The sequence below is a fragment of the Musa acuminata genome, chromosome BXJ1-4 (genome assembly GCF_036884655.1).
Source record: "Musa acuminata AAA Group cultivar baxijiao chromosome BXJ1-4, Cavendish_Baxijiao_AAA, whole genome shotgun sequence".
Lineage (NCBI taxonomy): Eukaryota > Viridiplantae > Streptophyta > Magnoliopsida > Zingiberales > Musaceae > Musa > Musa acuminata.
The window spans coordinates 32,826,938-32,845,329 of NC_088330.1; the positions used below are offsets into that span (position 1 = coordinate 32,826,938).

Genomic DNA, 18,392 nt, shown 5'->3' on the forward strand with positions numbered 1-18,392 from the left:
ATTAATAAAAGTATCATTATTTATTATTATAAAAATGATAAATACCTATCGGTGACAATAGAGCAAGTCTTTTTTTTTAGTATTAATAGTGGGATTAGTTTAGTCAGTAAATATTTTAATTATTTCAAAACTTATCAATAAAAAAACCATAGAGAGAAAATAAAGTCGTTTTTTTTTCTCATTTAACTGAATTAACAGTATTATATAAGACTGGTGGTGGTGGAGACTCCTCAGGAGAAGCAGCCGTGGGAGACTTCCCCTCTCGATGGCGAGCATCTCTGTCGCCCTCGCAGTCCCCCGTCCTCCGCTGTCCCGTCTCGCCGCCCGCTTCCCGCCATGCGACATGGTCTCTCTCTAGTATTTCTCTCGTTCTCTCATTCTCGATCTCGAGATCTGGAGGTTTACTATTCATTGTTTACACGCGAATCGTGTTGCAGAGGGCAGTGAGGGTATGGCGAATTAGGTGCCGGGCGGAGCCTTCCTCCCAGGACGATCCCGAACCTCCACTGGAGCCTTCCCTTTGGGGCATTCCGACGAGCACTTGGAGCGCCGGGCTTGGAGCATTAGGGTTCTTGGAGACCGGGTACCTCACCTACTTAAAGTTCAGCGGCGCCGAAGCCTTCTGCCCTGTTGGTGGTGCTAGCTGCAGCGATGTCCTCAATAGTGACTATTCCTCTGTTTTTGGTAGTCTTTTCGGCCTCCCCTCTGTTTCTATCTATCCTTTTGCCTGGTTGCTCGTTGATCCTTCTCGAGTTGTGTTTCCTATAAGCTAAAATTCAATGATTCTAGATCTCCCAATTTTTTGGAGAGATAGAAGACGTAATTGAAAATGGGAGTGTCTATCCAGCTTATATGCTTGTATACCTTCACAAAGACCACATTATCATCTATGTCCTACAGACAACTTGACAAAACTTTTGGTACTTCGTATTATGTGATGCTTTTGTCCTAATATTCTATTCTTTTGACCTTTAGAATCACTACCATTCTGGTTTTTTTTTATCCATTCATTTTTCAGCATTATAGCTTTAGTGAAACACTCCAAACTTTGGTGCCAGTTAACCATTCTCTTTATGATTTTGAGATTCGAGGTTGTGAACTGTCTTTTCTGCCTTTTTTTTTGTTCTTCTAGTAATTCATCTGTAATAACTTGACTTTTTTTCATAAAATATCTGGAATATAAAAGGTTTTTGGTGGTCAGTTTTGCATGTTATCATAGTTAAGTTTCACTCCAAGGTGCATGTAAGAGCTTTCTGCAACCTGACTTTGTAGATTATTATTCAACTTGATAGCTTTTATGCATTGTTTCTAGGATTTCTTTTTTAATCTGTAGGAGTTTTTTTTTTAACACCGTCAATGTCGGTCCCAAGCCCGGACAAAAAAGATAGTGGGTTGCGTTAGGTTATTGACAAATAACGTAAAACTATGTCAGATCTCATGAACATTGATCTTAATCAATTTTAGTATAAAGCTAGATCGACACCCAGAAGTGACACAAGGTATCTTCACCACCTCCTAAGCAGTGGGCTAGGAGGTCGCCTGGAAGCGGCCCATCAAATTGGCACTCGGAAGTGGTGTTAAGTAGGCAAGGGTTTTCTCATTGTTTTGGACCAATGAGAGTAAGGAAGCTAGTCTAGGAACAGAGGGTTAGGTTATTAACATGGAAATAGGGACACTTTTAGGAAGGGATTATAATTGGTAGACACTATGATCAGAAGAAGAATAAATATTATTTGCTTACAGGAGACTAAATGGGTAGGGGACAAGTCTAGAGAGATTGATAGTACCGGATTTAAGGTTTGGTATACTGGAAAAGTCAAACACATAAATGGTGTAGGAATTATTGTTGATAGGATGTTAAAAACAATATTTTATATGTAAAAAGATTTGAGATAAAATTATAATCCTAAAATTTGTGAAAAGATAGATGTTTTGAATGTTATTAGTGCTTATGTCGCTTAAGTTGGATTGGATGATCAAAACAAAGGAGAATTTAGAAAAGCTTAGATGATATCATTCAAGGAATGCCTATAACCAAAAAACTTATAATTATAAGATATTTGAATGGTCATGTAAGGAAAACATATGGTGAATATAAATAGATGCATCGGGGCTTTGGTTATGAGGAGAGAAATGAAGATGATGGAATGATTTTGAATTTTGCAACTTCATATAATCTTATAATTGTGAATACTCACTTTAAGAAGAGAGATATACATTTAATTATTTATAAAAGTGGTTATAATTATAGTCAAATAGACTTTTTTCTCACTAGAAAGGTAGACAAAGTTATTTGTAAGAATTGTAAAGTTATACGTGGTGAAGGTTTGAGTCGTTTGATGAATCAACATATGTTGATGGTATTAGATATTTACTATAGAAAATGAAAGAAGAAAAAGATAGTAGAACAAATTACTAAGACTAGATGATGGAATTTTAAAAATGATAAAATAAACATTTTTAAGAATAAGATGGAAAGGAAGGCAACTTGAAACTTAGATGAGGATAATATTAATATTATTTGAACTATGATGGCTAATAAGATTATGAACTTAACAAAGGAGATTTTTAGTGAAACTAAATATAGAGGTGTAACCTTAAGAGAGAGTTGGTGGTGGTGCGAGGAAGTTTAAAAAATAATTTTTACTAAAAGATTATGTTTTAAAGATTGAAAAAATTATAAAAATGAGAAAAAATTAAAAGATATAAAGAATCTAAAATAAAGGCTATAAAAGAGATGAATGTGTGAGGTTACTAGGATTTGAAGATTGGCAATATTTAAAGATTGGCTATAAAATAAAGGCTATAAAAGAATTTAAAGATTGACAATATTTTTATTCGTGAATAACTAGATATTGTTCAATAGAGGATAAGATGAGAGAAAACTATTTAAGTTGGTATTGATATGTGCTGAGGAAACCTCCGAATGCAGCAGTGAGATGAAATAATTAATATTAATAGTACGAGGAGAGATAAAGGAAGACATAAAAAAACCTTAATAGAAATTATAAATAAAGATTTAAGTACTCTAAACTTAACTAAACATATGACTTTTTACAAATTTCAATAGCGACAAAAGATTTATGTATCCGACCCCAAATAGTTGGAACTTATGATTTTATTGTTGTTGTTGTTGAGGTGTGTAGTGATATTTATTATTTATTTGTCATCACAACAATAGTTAGTGTTATACGTACAAAAAAGGCATATACCTTAGAGGAATGTGCTTTACACATTGTTCTAAGGTGCTTCATGAAATCTGAGGTACTTTGATGGTGATCTATAGTTGTCCCCGTTGACTTTTCAACACTCCAAACACAACTTTTAGATAAGTGTATGCGGTGCTTCCTTATATGTTACGTTGCACGGTGTTCTTTTGGTTTGCAAGCCAACTTGTAATTCTTTTAGATGAGTAATAACTTGAGGTTTGTACGACATCTTACTGGCATGATTGCTATGATGAGTCATTACAGTAGTAACTATGTTTTACCATATCCATGGCTATGTTTCTCCATACTATTGGTTCAGGTGAATATGCTAGAAAAATCCACACCCTAACTTTTAGATAGTTCCTATGGATGATGAGGGCACAAAACTTTATGCTTTGTCACTACCTTTTTTATTGTGAAATTTGATTACAATCTTTTTCTTTATGTTGTCATAATTGATTCGGTCTTTTACTTCCATTTAGAAAATTAGTCCTTATTTTCTTTATTTATATTACATTATATTGCAGTTTTTTTACATGTTTTAAAAGTTGATTCATGATTTATTTTTAATAATTTGTCAGGCTTGCCCCTTCCATTATTTGGGATGCTTGCATATGGATCTGTCGCATTGCTTTCTCTCCAGCAGTCTGGAAAGAATTTGCTTTCTGGACTAGGTGACACTGATGCTCGCTTTATTTTGCTTGCAACCACTACTTCAATGGCAACAGCAAGTGCTTATTTTCTTTATATTCTAAGCACAAAGTTCGCTGGAACAACTTGTTCATATTGTCTGTTCTCAGCAGTTCTGTCTTTCAGCTTATTTTTCATTACTTTAAAGGTTTGTTTTTAGCTATATTCTTCAAGCAAATTATCTTATCAAATCACACTAGGTGATGAATTGCCTCTTGCTCTTTACTAGGAGATTGGCATGGAAGAGATTAGAAATGTGGTTGGGCTACAGTTGGTGATTGCTGGTGTGGTGGTTACTGCTTTAACAAATACATATAATATGGGCGATTCTCGGTTACTTGGGTAAGTTTTTTAGGCTCAGAGTGTTTAATAATTCTTCATATGTTATTCTCAAAGGCATAGGTATTATCAAATTCATGCTTTATAGTATTGTTGTCATATTTTGTTTTGGCCTTTTTCACAGTATAATCAAACTTGTCTTTCTCCTAATATAATTTTAATTTTACTAACTATTTTTTGTATAACAAGAACATCAGAGAACAAATCTATAGTCGATATATTTCGCTGAAATTTAAATCTTATCATAGCAAGTGTTATATTGATATATCAGCTAGCTTCTCTTTCTCAACGTTACTAGTATATTATTTTTCTTTGGTTTATTTTCTTATTTTTATCAATTTTCTCTTTTATTAGTCCATAAAAGCTACACAATAGACCTCCCTGGTATATGTTATTTGTTGATAATATTATCTTAATTAATGAGAGCCTAGGTGGAATTAATTATAAATTTGTGTTACGAAGACAATCCTTAGAAACTAAATGTTTTAGATTAAATATGACTAAAAGTGAATATATGAGAATATAGTTAAGTTGAATGGAAAAGAAGTTCATTTAAGTAAAAACTTTAAATATCATGGATTAATTATTCAATAAAATGGAGAGATCAATAATGAAATTATTCATAGAGTGAAAATAACATAGTTAAAATGACGAGGGGTGTTAGTTGTCTTGTGTGAACATCGGATACCTTTGAGATTAAAAGAAAAAATTTATAAGACAATTGTGAGACTAATAATGCTTCATGATCTGAGTGTTGAGCAGTTAAGAAACAATATATACCAAAGTTTGCGATTTTGAATCGTATCGTCCGGTACGAGTGGTACGTACTAGTCCGCTCATGAACCGGTACGCAGACCGCCTGTTACTGGGTGGTCTACTCGATATAACAGCTTGGTTGTAGTGAGGCTGAGGGAGAAGCGTCGAAGAAGGAAGAAGAGAGGGCATTCAAAGAAGAGGGAGAATCGGGTGAACCTCGGCGCGAACTTGTTTCCACGCCCTTTCTCGATCCCTATCCGGCGCCACCCTCCCTCGACGATCTCAATCTAGGAGGTAACGACGAGGAGACTCGTAAAAAGGAGGATCTGGAGGCGAGGGATCAGGGAAGGCAACGGTTAGAGTAACGGAAGAGGCAGTCTCCTTCATCGCCTCATCTGCGACTCTGTGACCTTCTTCGTCGAAGGCCAGAGACATTTGCGGCCTTCATCGCGGTGTTCACCGAAGTGTCACGGACAAACTTTGAAACAGGATGTTTGATGTAATGCTTATATCTGTCCGTGTCTGTTGGCATGTTCATGCCTTGTACAGCGTGTAGAGGGGCAGCCGAAGGCTTATAAGTCCCATTTTAGTTGGGTTGATGGCCTCTTTAGGCTTGTAAATAAAGGTTGTGTCATGTGGACACGTGAGAGAGCTTTTCGATCTGTAATGGACCATTTTACCCTTTGTTGTGCCACTGTTCAGAGCTTGTAAAGTCTGTTTGTAATTTGCATTGTCTATGAAGTGTTTTTCGGAGATGTTTGCTTGTGGATCCCGATTGAGGCGTTCTCTCTTGCCCGTTTTCTCTTTTGTTGGTCCTAAGGGACAATGGGAGTCTTCGGGGAGGCTGACCTTTGCGGACGGACACGCAAGGGTGCCGCACGACTTAGGCAAAACCAGCTAAGTCCGTGTCATATGGTATCAGAGCGAGACAAGCACTCATAGAAACACTTGACATGCAAACGTGGGGGACCTAGCGGGGCTGCGTTGAGGGCAGTCAGCACACGCGCGACCGTTTGAGGGAAAACGGGCATGGAGATGTGGGGAAAAGAGTCGCTCAGAGGAGCGGGCATCTGAGATTTGCATTCAGAGGAATGGCCAACCCTTCGCGCAAGAGGCACCACGAGAACAGGCAAGCTTGGAAGAATTTGGAGCGCACAAAGGTTGGGATGGCTGAGTTTGAGCTACGGCTCAACGTTGACAACTATACTTGATGGTGCTCTAGGCAAGCAAGGCGTTTGGCAAGAATGAGACCATCCAAGGTGGAATGAGTTGCTCAACGACCAAAAGAGTTATGCAAAGCTCACAGAGGTGAGGGGAATTGCTAACTCGAAGAAGTTGGTACTCATGCATGGGCTTGTATGCGGACGATGGAATGTTCGTGGCCATCCCAAGGCGGTCGAGACTCGGCGCCATGGAGCATTGAAACTTTCTCTTCGGCATGCGAAGGATACGTCCGGAGGAGGCTGAAGCGTGCAACGAGTTCAGCATGTTGCTAGGCCTTGAGGGGTGCAGTGGTGGCTGTATTGACGTGGAGGGGCAATCTAGCAAGTGCGTTTGCAAGAGGCATAACAATGCACAGTTTGTTCAGCAGATCGGAGTAGTCCAAGGGGATGGTGGTCTCCGAAACGAAGAGAGATGTTGCTCCAATGGGACAGTTATCCAGGAGGGATAAGTCTCGGCACTCCAGAGGGAGAATCATGTGAGACGAACTTCACATGTTGAGGAGGAGTACCTCACAAACAACAACTCCACGAAGCTCAATGGACCGAGCAAGCAGCGAGGAGTTGCCACATGATCTCGCTCGAGAGAATGCATTGGTGGATGCATTGCGAGATCAAGTGGGGGAGCGACCTGAAGTAACTTAAATGAAGGCACACTTAGAGTCGATATGGAGATCGGACTCGAGGGAGGGCTGACCCGTGGAATGGTGGGCGAGGGCCACCATCGACTCAATGCAAAAACGAGGAGCGGAGCAACTTGGGTGTAACTTGGCGAAGTACCCAAGCCGCATGAAGGGAGCCAGCAGAGAAGTTGGAACATGGAGCGGAGGCGCAGTGCTTTCCTTAGACAGAGGTCAAGGACAGGAACTCTTGCAGAGGCAAGAGTAGAATCATGTTGTTCCATGGGTCCTTCATTCTGACGGAGTGGACTCATCTTGCATGGTGCCAAAGACGAAGGGAGCTTCTGGGCACATGCACCTTATCTCGGAGGAGCATTTGATGGAGGAACTAAGGCGACTCAATTTGCGGAGGCAAAGTTGGGTTCAGAAGGCCTTAGCACGGGGCAAGAGGACGCAGAGGCGGGTGCTCTTGAAGAATATGCCACAGTGTTGCCATTCGAGTTGCTATGAAGGAAGCGGTGCACAGCGGAGATTGTGCTGGTAGGGGCAGAGGCCCAGGATCCAGACAATGGTGCACAAATTACAGTGAAGTCGGTGGACTTCGGGAGCTACTAGGCGACGGACTGTCCTAGAGCGGTGCTTCATCTAGGTGTGACCCAAGAGTGGGTGGATGAAGGTCAATTGCCAAAGGAGCGAACAAAATCGAAGGTGGAGGAGACCCTGCGATGTATTGGCAGAGGCCACACATGGAGGGTTCACAATTCGAGTTTATTCCACAAGGATCAGAATGCAATGGAGATGTCACCAGGAGGCGACATGGTGCAGCGGATCGTGGTGGAACAGTTCGTGGCAATGCGATACACACGACTGAGTCCCGTGAGGGATGAGATCATATGGAGGTATGATCGGGAGCTACTGGGAGCTCCGCTTTGGTGAACAACACGACGACAAGAAGGGCTATGGATTCAAGGAGTGAAGGCCATGGTACCGCAGAGGCGGGTCTTCCGGGCGTGCACCGAATTTTGCATCGGATGAAAACCTTGGTCATCAGCATATGGGGGCTGGGTTCCACCAAGGGAAAAGTTCGAATGCAAGTACCAGTGAGTTCCATGGGAGGGACTTGATCATGCAAAGGTATGATCGAAGCAGCTGGAGAGTTGGACTGCTCCAGAGCTCATATTCGCTTAAGGGAGCCCGACAAGTCAGAGGACAAGGTCGAGTAAGCGAACGTTGCTACCAAGGAAGCTAAGGAGAACAGAATTGGTGCAAACCCTACAACGCGATGGCAGAGGCCATGCATGGGAGTTGCAGTCTGTCTTTCCATCGACCAGAGGGAGCTGCTTAGAGAACACAGAGGTGTTAGAGCAGGGGGTCGAAAGGGGCGAGGAAGCGACGACGAGTCCAGAGGGACTTAGCTACCCAAAATCAAGCATCAGTTAGAATGGAAGTGGACTCAGAGGAGTGCCACAGAGACATGTCTACTGATCGTGGAGAAAAGGGATGCAGAGGCGAGGCGACGGATAGTAGGGCCATGGGCATGGCAGCGCCATGGTACCGTAGAGGCGGGACTTCCGTGAAAGTCATTGATCCTTGCTCTCACGGAGGGAGAGCGTTTGGTCGTGAAAGGGGCCGAGGAGGTGGAGCATGCAGAGGCAATCTCCAAGTACCGAGACAAGGCTGAAGGGCAGAGGCCAAGAAACTTCGTAAGACCGGTGTCAACAAGTTTCTCATCAAGATTGCCGTAAGTGAAGGACTTCGGGTCATGCAAGAGTGCACGACCAAGGAACGAAGCAGGCAGTACGTGGTGCTGTACCTTTGCTACTCAATGGAGTAGGCGGCAGGGTTGATGGAGAAGACGGTACAATCCCAGAGGCGACCTCATCTATCAGAGAATTACTCCAAGTTGGGGTGAAAACTTCCTGCATTCCAGAAGTTCAATGGCATTGAGAAGGTGAATCACAGTAGCTAACTCAACGCAAGGAGTGCAAACACTTCAAGTGCTTCAGAAGTGTGAGCAAAGAGCAGGCGAAGGCCAGTAACCAGCTCGATGCATGAAGTACAACCTCGAGGAGGCGGGCGAAGTCAAGTAACCTTTGCCTTCTCAACTCTTAAGAGAATGGGCGAAACCAAGTACCCCAGTTCTCTTATCTATCCAGCAGAGGAGCTCTGCACAAGTTCAAAGACCCTTCGAAGATAATGGAAGACAATAGTTGTCAAATCCTCACCAACGGTGATCAGTGCTACTGAGAGTAGATTGTCCGCTTCATTTCCCAACGAAATGCCAATCGAAAGCGGAAGTGATGCGAACCTACTTGGATGTGACAACTAACTGAAAGAAGAGTCAATGAGCAGATTTTGTGGAGGAAGGACCCAAAACTTCAGAAGTTTGCGAGGCGATGCTCGTTAAAGCTCCAACAAGCATCCACCCAGTTCAAGCAGCATGTGGAAATTTTGAGAAACTGGCGCAGTAAGAATGGTCTTTTCCTTCATTTGGTGGATCCGCAGGAATCAACGTGGATCAACACAACTCAGCCAACCCCACACCAGAGTCAGAGTCATTGGCGAGTTGAAGCAGCATGGCAGATCAAAGGTTCGACTACTCAAAAACAGCAGCGGAGAGCAGCTGGGAGCCAGGAGGCGCATTGCAGCTGGAGCGGAAGATTGAAGACTCAGCAAAGGCGAAGAGTTGCAGTGTTCACAAAGGCTTCGACGAGGACGTCGAAGGGATAAGTGGGGGAGAATGTCACGGACAAACTTTGAAACAGGATGTTTGATGTAATGCTTATATCTGTCCGTGTCTGTTGGCATGTTCATGCCTTGTACAGCGTGTAGAGGGGCAGCCAAAGGCTTATAAGTCCCATTTTAGTTGGGTTGATGGCCTCTTTAGGCTTGTAAATAAAGGTTGTGTCATGTGGACACGTGAGAGAGCTTTTCGGTCTGTAATGGACCATTTTACCCTTTGTTGTGCCACTGTTCAGAGCTTGTAAAGTCTGTTTGTAATTTGCATTGTCTATGAAGTGTTTTTCGGAGATGTTTGCTTGTGGATCCCAATTGAGGCGTTCTCTCTTGCCCGTTCTCTCTTTTGTTGGTCCTAAGGGACAATGAGAGTCTTCGGGGAGGCTGACCTTTGCGGACGGACACGCAAGGGTGTCGCACGACTTAGGCAAAACCAGCTAAGTCCGTGTCAGAAGGCCGGAGACGTTTGCTGCCTTCAACGTCTTCATCGCCTTTTTTGTCGAATGCTGCAAACGACGAGAAGAGGAGAAGGCGATGTCGCCGAGGCTGTGTACGCCTTTTTTTAAATATTTATATATATATATATATATATATATATATATATATATATATATATATATATATATATATATATATATATATATATATATATATATAGGCATACCACTCGGTACATCCTAGCGCACTGCTTGGTACAACGTACACTACTGTACCGAGCAAAGCTCAATACATCGTATGGTATGAAATTTCAAACTTTGATATATACAAAAAGTTTGTGTTGTTGAAATAGATGTGTGAAGTTCCTACAAAAGATAGGAAAAAAATATTTTTATTTGTGAACAAGTGAGTATCACTTTGATAGAGGATAAGATGAGAGGAAATCATTTAAGATGGTATGAACACATGCTTAGAAGACCTTTGGATACGAGAGTTCGAAGAGATGAAATGATTAATGTTATTGGTGCGAGGAGAGATAGAGGAAGACCTAAAACGACTTTAATAAAAATTATAAATAAAGATTTAAATACTCTAAACTTAACTAAACATATAACTTTGTACAAATCTCAATGACAACAAAAGATCTATGTAACCGATCCTACATAGTTGTAACTTACGACTTTGTTGTTGTTATTGTTATATTAGTCCATTAAAGAACATGATGAAGAAACAAATATTAGGCTAAGGGTTGGACGATAGGATTTGCAGCGAGTGTCATTTATGAATCCCCGTATAGGTGCATTGGCTTAACAACTTTGAATTGTCCTATTGCCATGTGACCCAATATTGTACTTTTGTTTACATTTCTTAGGTTCTATTTTATGAGTTGTTAAATCTCATTAGCTTGCATTTATTATAAACTTCCATTATGAGGAGTTTGCTTATGTACTTTTGCTTTTCTACTTTGTACAGTTTAAATGATTTGACCTTGGAGCCATATGAAACTGAGATAACAAGTCAATCATCCCCGATGGCTCTCTCTCTTGCAAAACACCTGCGTTCCATAGGTGCAAAGATGTATGGGGCCTTCTGGTGCTCTCATTGTAATGAACAGAAGCAGGTAACTTTTATTACAAGATCATACATTATCATCAGAGAAACTTATTTTACATGAAAGAAGTGATAAATTGGAAGTTCTTCACTTAATTCATTTCAGTGATAAGAAAATTCAGAAGTCAAATTTCTAGCATTCAGTGCTGATGATCATCTATGCTCTCATTTTTCTCCTGCTTAAGACTAAGATATGTGAAATGAAAAGGATAGTATATCTGGATGGATGAAATGTTGACAGTGCATTCCAAGGACACCAAAGTAGAAAAAGTAGAATTTGGAATGTATCTTTGTCTCTAACATTAAATTTTAAAAGAAGTTGTAGGATCTATATCAGTACAACTATATTATACGGTATAATATAAGCTGAATCAAGCCTAATTACACCCAAATTTGACCTTAAAATTAGTTAATAGCCTTAATTGTACCTAAGCTTAAGAGAAACACTAATCATATGTTACGAAGATGTGATTAGGCCTAATTACCCATAAATTTGTCCTAAAAGTAAGATAATAGATCTAATTGAACCTGTTTTTTTAGATAACGACACACTATAGCTCCTAACTTGATAGGATTAGGCCTAATTACCCCTGAATTGGCCCTAAAAGTAAGGTAATGACCGTTGGACCAGCCTTGATTTGAGCCATTGATGATCTGGTATGATCAAAATCCGATTTTTATTGACTATTGGTTGAGTTTCAATCATCTTGCCCAATACCTGATCAATGTTGGTACACCTCACCTGATGCGTCCCCCTTGATACAGGCTGGTCTGGGTACTGTTCGTCGAGCGGATTGGTACATACCGACCGTATCGTATCGGGCGGTATGGCGAACCTTGATTATACCCAAGTTCACAAAGTTGGAATTTGGAGTAAATCTGAGTTTCTAAAGGAAGCAAGGAGGTATTGATTTCTTAGAAAAAAGGTTAACCAATAGCATGTACCTTATTTAAGAACATTCAATGGGAAATATGAGTGAAAAGAAAACAAATAGTTAGATATTACATCTTTGATATGAATTTCAGAAACTGCTTGTAATCAAGCACACTTCCAAAGTTAGTTGTTGCATTCCTATCCTAATCAAGGGATATGATAATTTTTAAAGTTTCTCAGGCTTATTTACCACACTATTGTGTGATGCATGCAGATATACATAAATGCCAAAGGTGTTATAAATTTTAGATGCCTTAATCAATATGCAATATGTTCTTGTTTCAGCTCCTCAATGGAGCCTAGACATTTTAAGTACTTCTCTGACTCATTCTTTATCTAGTGACATACCAATTTAAGCAGTGTAGATGATAGGTGCTCAATCATCAAAGTAACTTACAGAAATGATGCCATAGAGCATCTAATATCTGACTAATGAGGACATCTATTGTTTGCTTCTATTTTTCTCCATCTGATTTATATTTATATTATTTTAAAACTACCCTAACAGGTGTTTTATTGATTCTTGGAGCTTTCTTTGCCTTAGCTAATACCATCTTTATTCAACTCTGTTCTTGATACACTAGTGGGCGAAAGTACTCAACCCGCTAGAGAACAAAAAAAAAAATTATTTACCAATATGTGGACATATAATTTCATGAATGTGAGTCTGAGATATTATTGTATATGCAGCTTGACTCGTTTGGATAAAACCACTAATCTGACATTTTGGGTGGATTGTGGTACTAGATAAACCAGTGTTTGAAATTGTCTTAACTGCTGATATAACAAAATTCAAAGTATAGGGTACCCTGTGTATGCATTTAATCATCCAAGAGTCAACAGCTATGGCTCTGTCGCTCAATCTTTTATTTAGATTCTTTATGGCCTATAAATTGAAGTTGAGATTCACTCTTTTCACATTCCTAGATCAAGATTAGTCATTTGGAATCTCAACTCATATACGTCAGAAATAATGGAGAATTAGGTATATCAAAACTCACAGGCACTCATCATTTCACCATGTTTTTATTTGACATACAAGGGAAGTCTTTTTTTTTTCCATAAATTTTGAGTAATTTTTTACTTGTGGCAAATTTCAAACCTAGTAATGGACTGAACATCAGATGATGTATTCATATTTCAGTGGACTGTATCTGCATTGGATGTAATTTGATGTCTTGCTGCTCTATCAGCAAAGGAAATAAGACAGCCAGTGAGATGGACATTGAGATTGGCCTCTCATAAACAAAAAACTTCATGTCAGTTTCAATCATCCATGTAAAATGGGCGAAAAATGGAGGAAAGGAACAACCAGAAATTAAATTAACTGAAATCTACTTGTGCTAGGTATCAGCATGACGGCCATAAATGCTATAGATTAATGTCACAGCTAGTGGTAAATCTCCTGACTTGTTTCTTGACTCTTGGTAACTTCATTTTCACCTTTTTCCTTGGTAATCTTTGGCAGATTCTCCCTCGTTAAATGTTGTTCCTTCAGAAATTGGTCTAACAATCTTATTTCTTGAAAGAAATCCTTGCTTGTACTGGTCCGGCAGAAACATAATTCTGCAAGTTTTCTAAAATTTGTGCCATTAATTCTGTTTCCTATTGGTTGTCGCAGATGTTTGGTCGTGAAGCCGCAAAAATATTGAACTATGTTGAGTGCTTCCCTGATGGAGCTGGCAAAGGAAAAAAGATGGCTTTGCAATGTGCAGCTGCTGGACTCGAAGGCTTTCCAACATGGGTTATAAAAGACAAGGTAAAATTTTCAATTTTTTTTTAATAAATTCTTAATAGATGTGCATGTAATGCCTGCCACAATATTTTTCACATGGATCTTTTATCTAGAGATCAAAGGATAACCCAATGCTGAATCTGTCACATCCACTTCTATTGTTTTTATTTTTAGTTTAGACGTGACTGGCGATCTACATCGGAAGTATGATTAAAATCTTTTGGGCATCCTAGCACAGTTCATAACAGAAAGAATAGGACGGCCATCTGACAGGTCTTACTATGATTCCTTGCTGATAACTGTGACGAGGAGGCATAGCAACAACTAAGCAGTTCCACCGGGCATACATAGGCTCCTCTTGCACTTCGTTTCTATGACACAAAACCTCTCAAGGCTGTGTTTGTCTTTGCAGATCCTCAGTGGGGAGCAGAATTTTGAAGCTCTGGCAGAGGCATCAGGTTATGTTGCTGAAGACTTTCGTCCTTCGTGAGCCTTTCAACAGAAATTGAGAAGAAACATCGCCCAACAATCTGCTGCCTTTGTACGACAGAGTAGTCTCTAGTCTTCACTCCTTCCTCTCAGTCCATGCTTTCCCAGTCATGAGATTTTGATCAGATATATTTAGTGTAAATGTACATAATTTCATTTTCATGTAACAAAGCCACTAAACCAACTTAAACTAAGCCTATGGTTCGTTCATTTACCGGGTTATGCATCTGCTATAATCTGTTGTATCGTGGATGATGAACCCAATGGAAGACAGGATATTTATAAGATTTGCATATTGTTTTCGTATCCTCTTTGCATACGATATATTCACACTTGGATGTTACCATCGCTCACCAAGCAAGATAAAAAGTTTAGCCGAAAGTAAATACATGCAGGCTGCAAAATTTTGGTCACTCAACTTTATCAATGGACTACAAATGATAATGAGTAGTTCATTTTGATGTTCACTTTGACTTGTTTTACATGAAAAAGGAACCAAATGATAATTAGGGATGCTCTACAAATGTTACCAACAAAGTGAGGAACTCGACAATTTGTTCCTCCTGTCAAGTAGTGATCAACAGATAAACCAGCCCTTTGAGGTATTCAAGTATTTCGGATCCGCCAAGTTTTGAACTTCCATAAACTCTATCGACAAAAGTTATCGGAACCTGCGGCACATAAAAATGGAAACATAACTCCAGAAAGATACGCTACGTTTAATATGAAAGACAGCAAAACAACAACGATAACAACAGAATCCAATTTTGTCTAAAACATGATAAGAAAACACAACAAAAGCATCTAGAAGATAAAGCAAAAAATCTTAACCTCTTCAATGTGATACCCCTTCCTGCTAGCTCTAACAATCATCTCCATCTGAAATACATATCCTTTACTTACAACAGAGCTTATAATATCTTCAAATGCTTTCCTCTCGTACAGCCTACACAATAGTAACAGCAGAATTAGGCATCCACTTCAAACATAGATCCCAACGGATGCCAAACGAGGAAAAAGGATACCTAAAAGATCCAGTCAAATCCGATACGCCGGGCCATAGGAGTGTCTGTGCAAGCACATTTGCTCCCCTGCTAGTCAGTTTACGAATAAGGTTCCATCCATGTACGCCACCATTTCGGACATAACGGGTTCCAGTAACTATACTTGCACCAGTTTCCATCTGTTTCCTGGTCAAGGTGAAAACAAGCATTGTTATATTAACATAGCATATTGAAATAGTAAAATATACATTTCTGTCCAATTAGTACCAAGTCCATGATAATGCACTAAAGTATACTTTTCGGAAATCACAGAAAACACATACATATCCATCTAGTATATGCTCTTTTATGTATTTTCGTAACTGGTAGACAGAATTCAGCACCACATAATAATATCTAGATCAAATTACATTTTTTTTCCATTTGATTTAATATACTGACTTAATCTATGCCTTTACAAATATCGTGTATGTTCATGATTATGCATCTGCTGAAACTGTGACGTAAAACTATTCACATGGCCGTACTACCTACAAATAAAAATGGTGTTATCTAGCTAAGCATAGGAAGGCAATCTGAAATATGTTTAATCATTTTTATACAAGACAATTTATTCATATAGATGATTGTCATAGTCAACAGATAATTTTACGTTCAAAACTAAATGGTATCTAGACTTCCTACCTGATGAAGCTTGGCAAGTATTTTGGCTGTAAAACAAGAAAAGAAATCATAAGAAAGGAACATAGAGCAAGCGACAGAAGTTCAGCATGAAGTCAACATTGGCTATTACAGATGATCAAGACACTTACGTGGTGTGACAGATCAGCATCCATGATTATTATGAAATCTCCAGATGCATGCTTAAGACCATGGTAGTAAGCAGTTCCTGAATATTATTGTTCTGGTTCAGTGAATAGATTTCAAGTTGTCACCTAAAAAAAACTCATCATACCTAGACCAAGCTTCTTCGGCCTTGCTCGTAATAGCTGACAATTTGCATCACACAAAAAAAGGCATAAGAAATTGGAGACGACACAAAGTCAACAAGAAGTTTCAGTATCTCAATCTAACTAGACTACTCACAACGCGATCTTCGCCATATACATTCTGTAGTTGTTTTATGACATCTTGAGTTCCATCAGGACTTCCATCATCCACTATAATGACTTCAAATTCAAAATCCCTGGAAGAATTCCAACATCAAAATCAAAATCATCCATCATCACATGAGCAAAAACAGTCTGATACGTGAATTCAATCATGACAATAAACAATTATGAAATCAAAAGTTATACATGCATAAAAGTGTTACCAACAGTTAAACAAGTCAATCTCGTCGATCTATTGCTTTTACAAAGATATAAGGGCTTACTGGAGATGCTTGAAGACAAGGTAGATAACGAGGGCAATGTTAAGACGCTCATTGTATGTTGGGATTATAATGCTGTATTTCTTTTTCTTCCTCCTCATCTTGATTGACATTGTTGTCTCCCCGTGCTCCTCTGTCTCTATCTCCTCCAACTTTGCCATTATCTTCTAATGGCGAATTTTGGTTTCTGGTAAAAGAATATGGATAAGAAAACCGAGACAGATCAACTTTACAGGTTTTTTATGCCAACAAATAAAAATGATAACAAAGAGGCATATATCAAACTCGCAAGTTTCAACACCTAAAACACCATGGCTTCGGCACTGGGAAATAGCGAGAACATCTAAAACAACATGTTTGGAATCCAATCAAATCATTAAAATGCATTGGTCTCTAATTCTAGCAAGAACCTAAACTAGTAAACATGCACCGAAGGAGCAATCGTAAAAAGGAATAATCATAAAAAATTCCTAAAATATATGAATAAGAGATTGCCACAGTTCACGTGCAACTCCATCTCCATGCAAGAATAGGAATTGATTGAGACGCTTTCCTGATCACAATCATTCAAGATTAAGATTATATATAACTAGATGTAGAAAAGAGTGTTAAAACAAATCTCACATTGTCCCGTCACATCCAATTCCAATCATCTCCAGTACAGTAGAATCAAGAGACTAAGCACACGTATTTAAAAGAAATCACGAATTCAAGAGTTCAAGAAATGAAATGCACAATCAGAGGAAGATAGAGGAGGAGGAGATGCGGACCGACTTCGTGGAAACAGGGTGACAGGATTGATGGGGAAACGGAGAAATCGAGGCGCGGCTGCGATGGAACGGCACGGGAGACAAGGGGACGCGGCCCTCGGCAAAGGCTACGGCGACAGCAGCGGCGGCGGCGGCCGAGGGTATATTAACTAGGGATTTCGATCCGAAGGTCCTCTCACCAATTCGGAAGTCCCCCGAAACTTGAGATCTCCTTCCTCGACGCTTTTCCGCACGAAAAGACAGAAACGCCACCGTAGATATATTTTTTTTTTATAAATGAAAAGACAGAATTGCCCACCACAGATACAAAGGTTTATTTAATTATCTATATTTTTATAAAAATAAAATATTTAGTCGCTTTTCTTTTATTTTATCGACGAAAATATCACATATGTTTAATGATAAATCGAAATAAGATAAAATTATCACATGCTCAATAATAAATTTTATAATATTTTTAATAATAATAACATAGTCGACGATATTAGAAAAAATAAGATTAAATGTTTTACTTTCATTATTTGAAAGTATAAGAATTATGATACTAAAGGTAAGAATAATCTATAATTAATCTAATACCAAACGCTTTACACAAGATAATGACATAATAGAATGGATTTCTCATGCTCCAAAACACATAAATGCCCACCGAAGAAATAATTATTTTTCTAATGTGAAAAGTCTTCACAATTTCAATTCTACTTGATTTATTATTGGTTGATTCCGGTGGAAAAATTGATATTGAGCATGTTTTTCATCTTAAAAATTAAATAGGATATTTCTTTATAAAATTATACTCAATTTTATTAATTGGGAGAAGAATGAATATAAATCATGAATCAGATTTTGGAGAAATGATACCATTTGATTAGATAATATGTAATCGATAAACAAGGATCAACTTTTTAGCAAAAATATAAAATGTATTATCAAATGTATTTTAAGTAAGAGATTCTTCAATATCATTCCA

The 18,392-nt window shown here is 39.0% G+C and overlaps 2 protein-coding genes across 3 annotated transcripts; one reads left to right on the forward strand and one right to left on the reverse strand.

Moving 5' to 3' along the window:
• Window positions 1-187: 187 nt before the first annotated feature.
• Window positions 188-14,582, forward strand: LOC103977215 (thiol-disulfide oxidoreductase LTO1). The gene is made up of 7 exons (XM_009392668.3): window positions 188-346; window positions 438-684; window positions 3,791-4,047; window positions 4,129-4,241; window positions 10,981-11,128; window positions 13,674-13,811; window positions 14,200-14,582. The coding sequence occupies exons 1-7, from the start codon at window positions 266-268 to the stop codon at window positions 14,275-14,277; spliced, it is 1,062 nt and encodes a 353-aa protein (XP_009390943.1). The 5' UTR covers window positions 188-265; the 3' UTR covers window positions 14,278-14,582.
• Window positions 14,583-14,666: 84 nt separating this feature from the next.
• On the reverse strand, window positions 14,667-17,657 carry LOC135653886 (dolichol-phosphate mannosyltransferase subunit 1-like). Of its 2 annotated transcripts, none has more exons than XM_065175517.1 (9): window positions 17,427-17,657; window positions 16,656-16,839; window positions 16,367-16,466; window positions 16,236-16,269; window positions 16,093-16,169; window positions 15,965-15,990; window positions 15,302-15,466; window positions 15,108-15,222; window positions 14,667-14,947 (listed from the first exon to the last, which is right to left on the reverse strand). In XM_065175517.1, exons 2-9 carry the CDS (start codon window positions 16,811-16,813, stop codon window positions 14,843-14,845), a joined length of 780 nt encoding a protein of 259 aa, XP_065031589.1. In that variant the 5' UTR covers window positions 16,814-16,839; window positions 17,427-17,657; the 3' UTR covers window positions 14,667-14,842. The 2 variants fall into 2 exon arrangements, with proteins under 2 accessions (XP_065031589.1, XP_065031594.1); XM_065175522.1 differs by having other exon boundaries at window positions 17,423-17,657.
• Window positions 17,658-18,392: the final 735 nt, after the last annotated feature.

Excerpts from the sequence above, each read along its gene's own strand:
- LOC103977215 (XM_009392668.3), top strand. The coding sequence starts at position 266 with ATGGCGAGCATCTCTGTCGCCCTCGCAGTCCCCCGTCCTCCGCTGTCC. Across the intron at positions 347-437 it reads GCTTCCCGCCATGCGACATG|AGGGCAGTGAGGGTATGGCG; the intron begins GTCTCTCTCTAG and ends ATCGTGTTGCAG. Across the intron at positions 4,048-4,128 it reads TATTTTTCATTACTTTAAAG|GAGATTGGCATGGAAGAGAT; the intron begins GTTTGTTTTTAG and ends GCTCTTTACTAG.
- LOC135653886 (XM_065175517.1), bottom strand. The coding sequence starts at position 16,813 with ATGGCAAAGTTGGAGGAGATAGAGACAGAGGAGCACGGGGAGACAACA. Across the intron at positions 16,270-16,366 it reads TATATGGCGAAGATCGCGTT|CTATTACGAGCAAGGCCGAA; the intron begins GTGAGTAGTCTA and ends GCAAATTGTCAG. Across the intron at positions 15,991-16,092 it reads ATGCTGATCTGTCACACCAC|CCAAAATACTTGCCAAGCTT; the intron begins GTAAGTGTCTTG and ends CTTGTTTTACAG.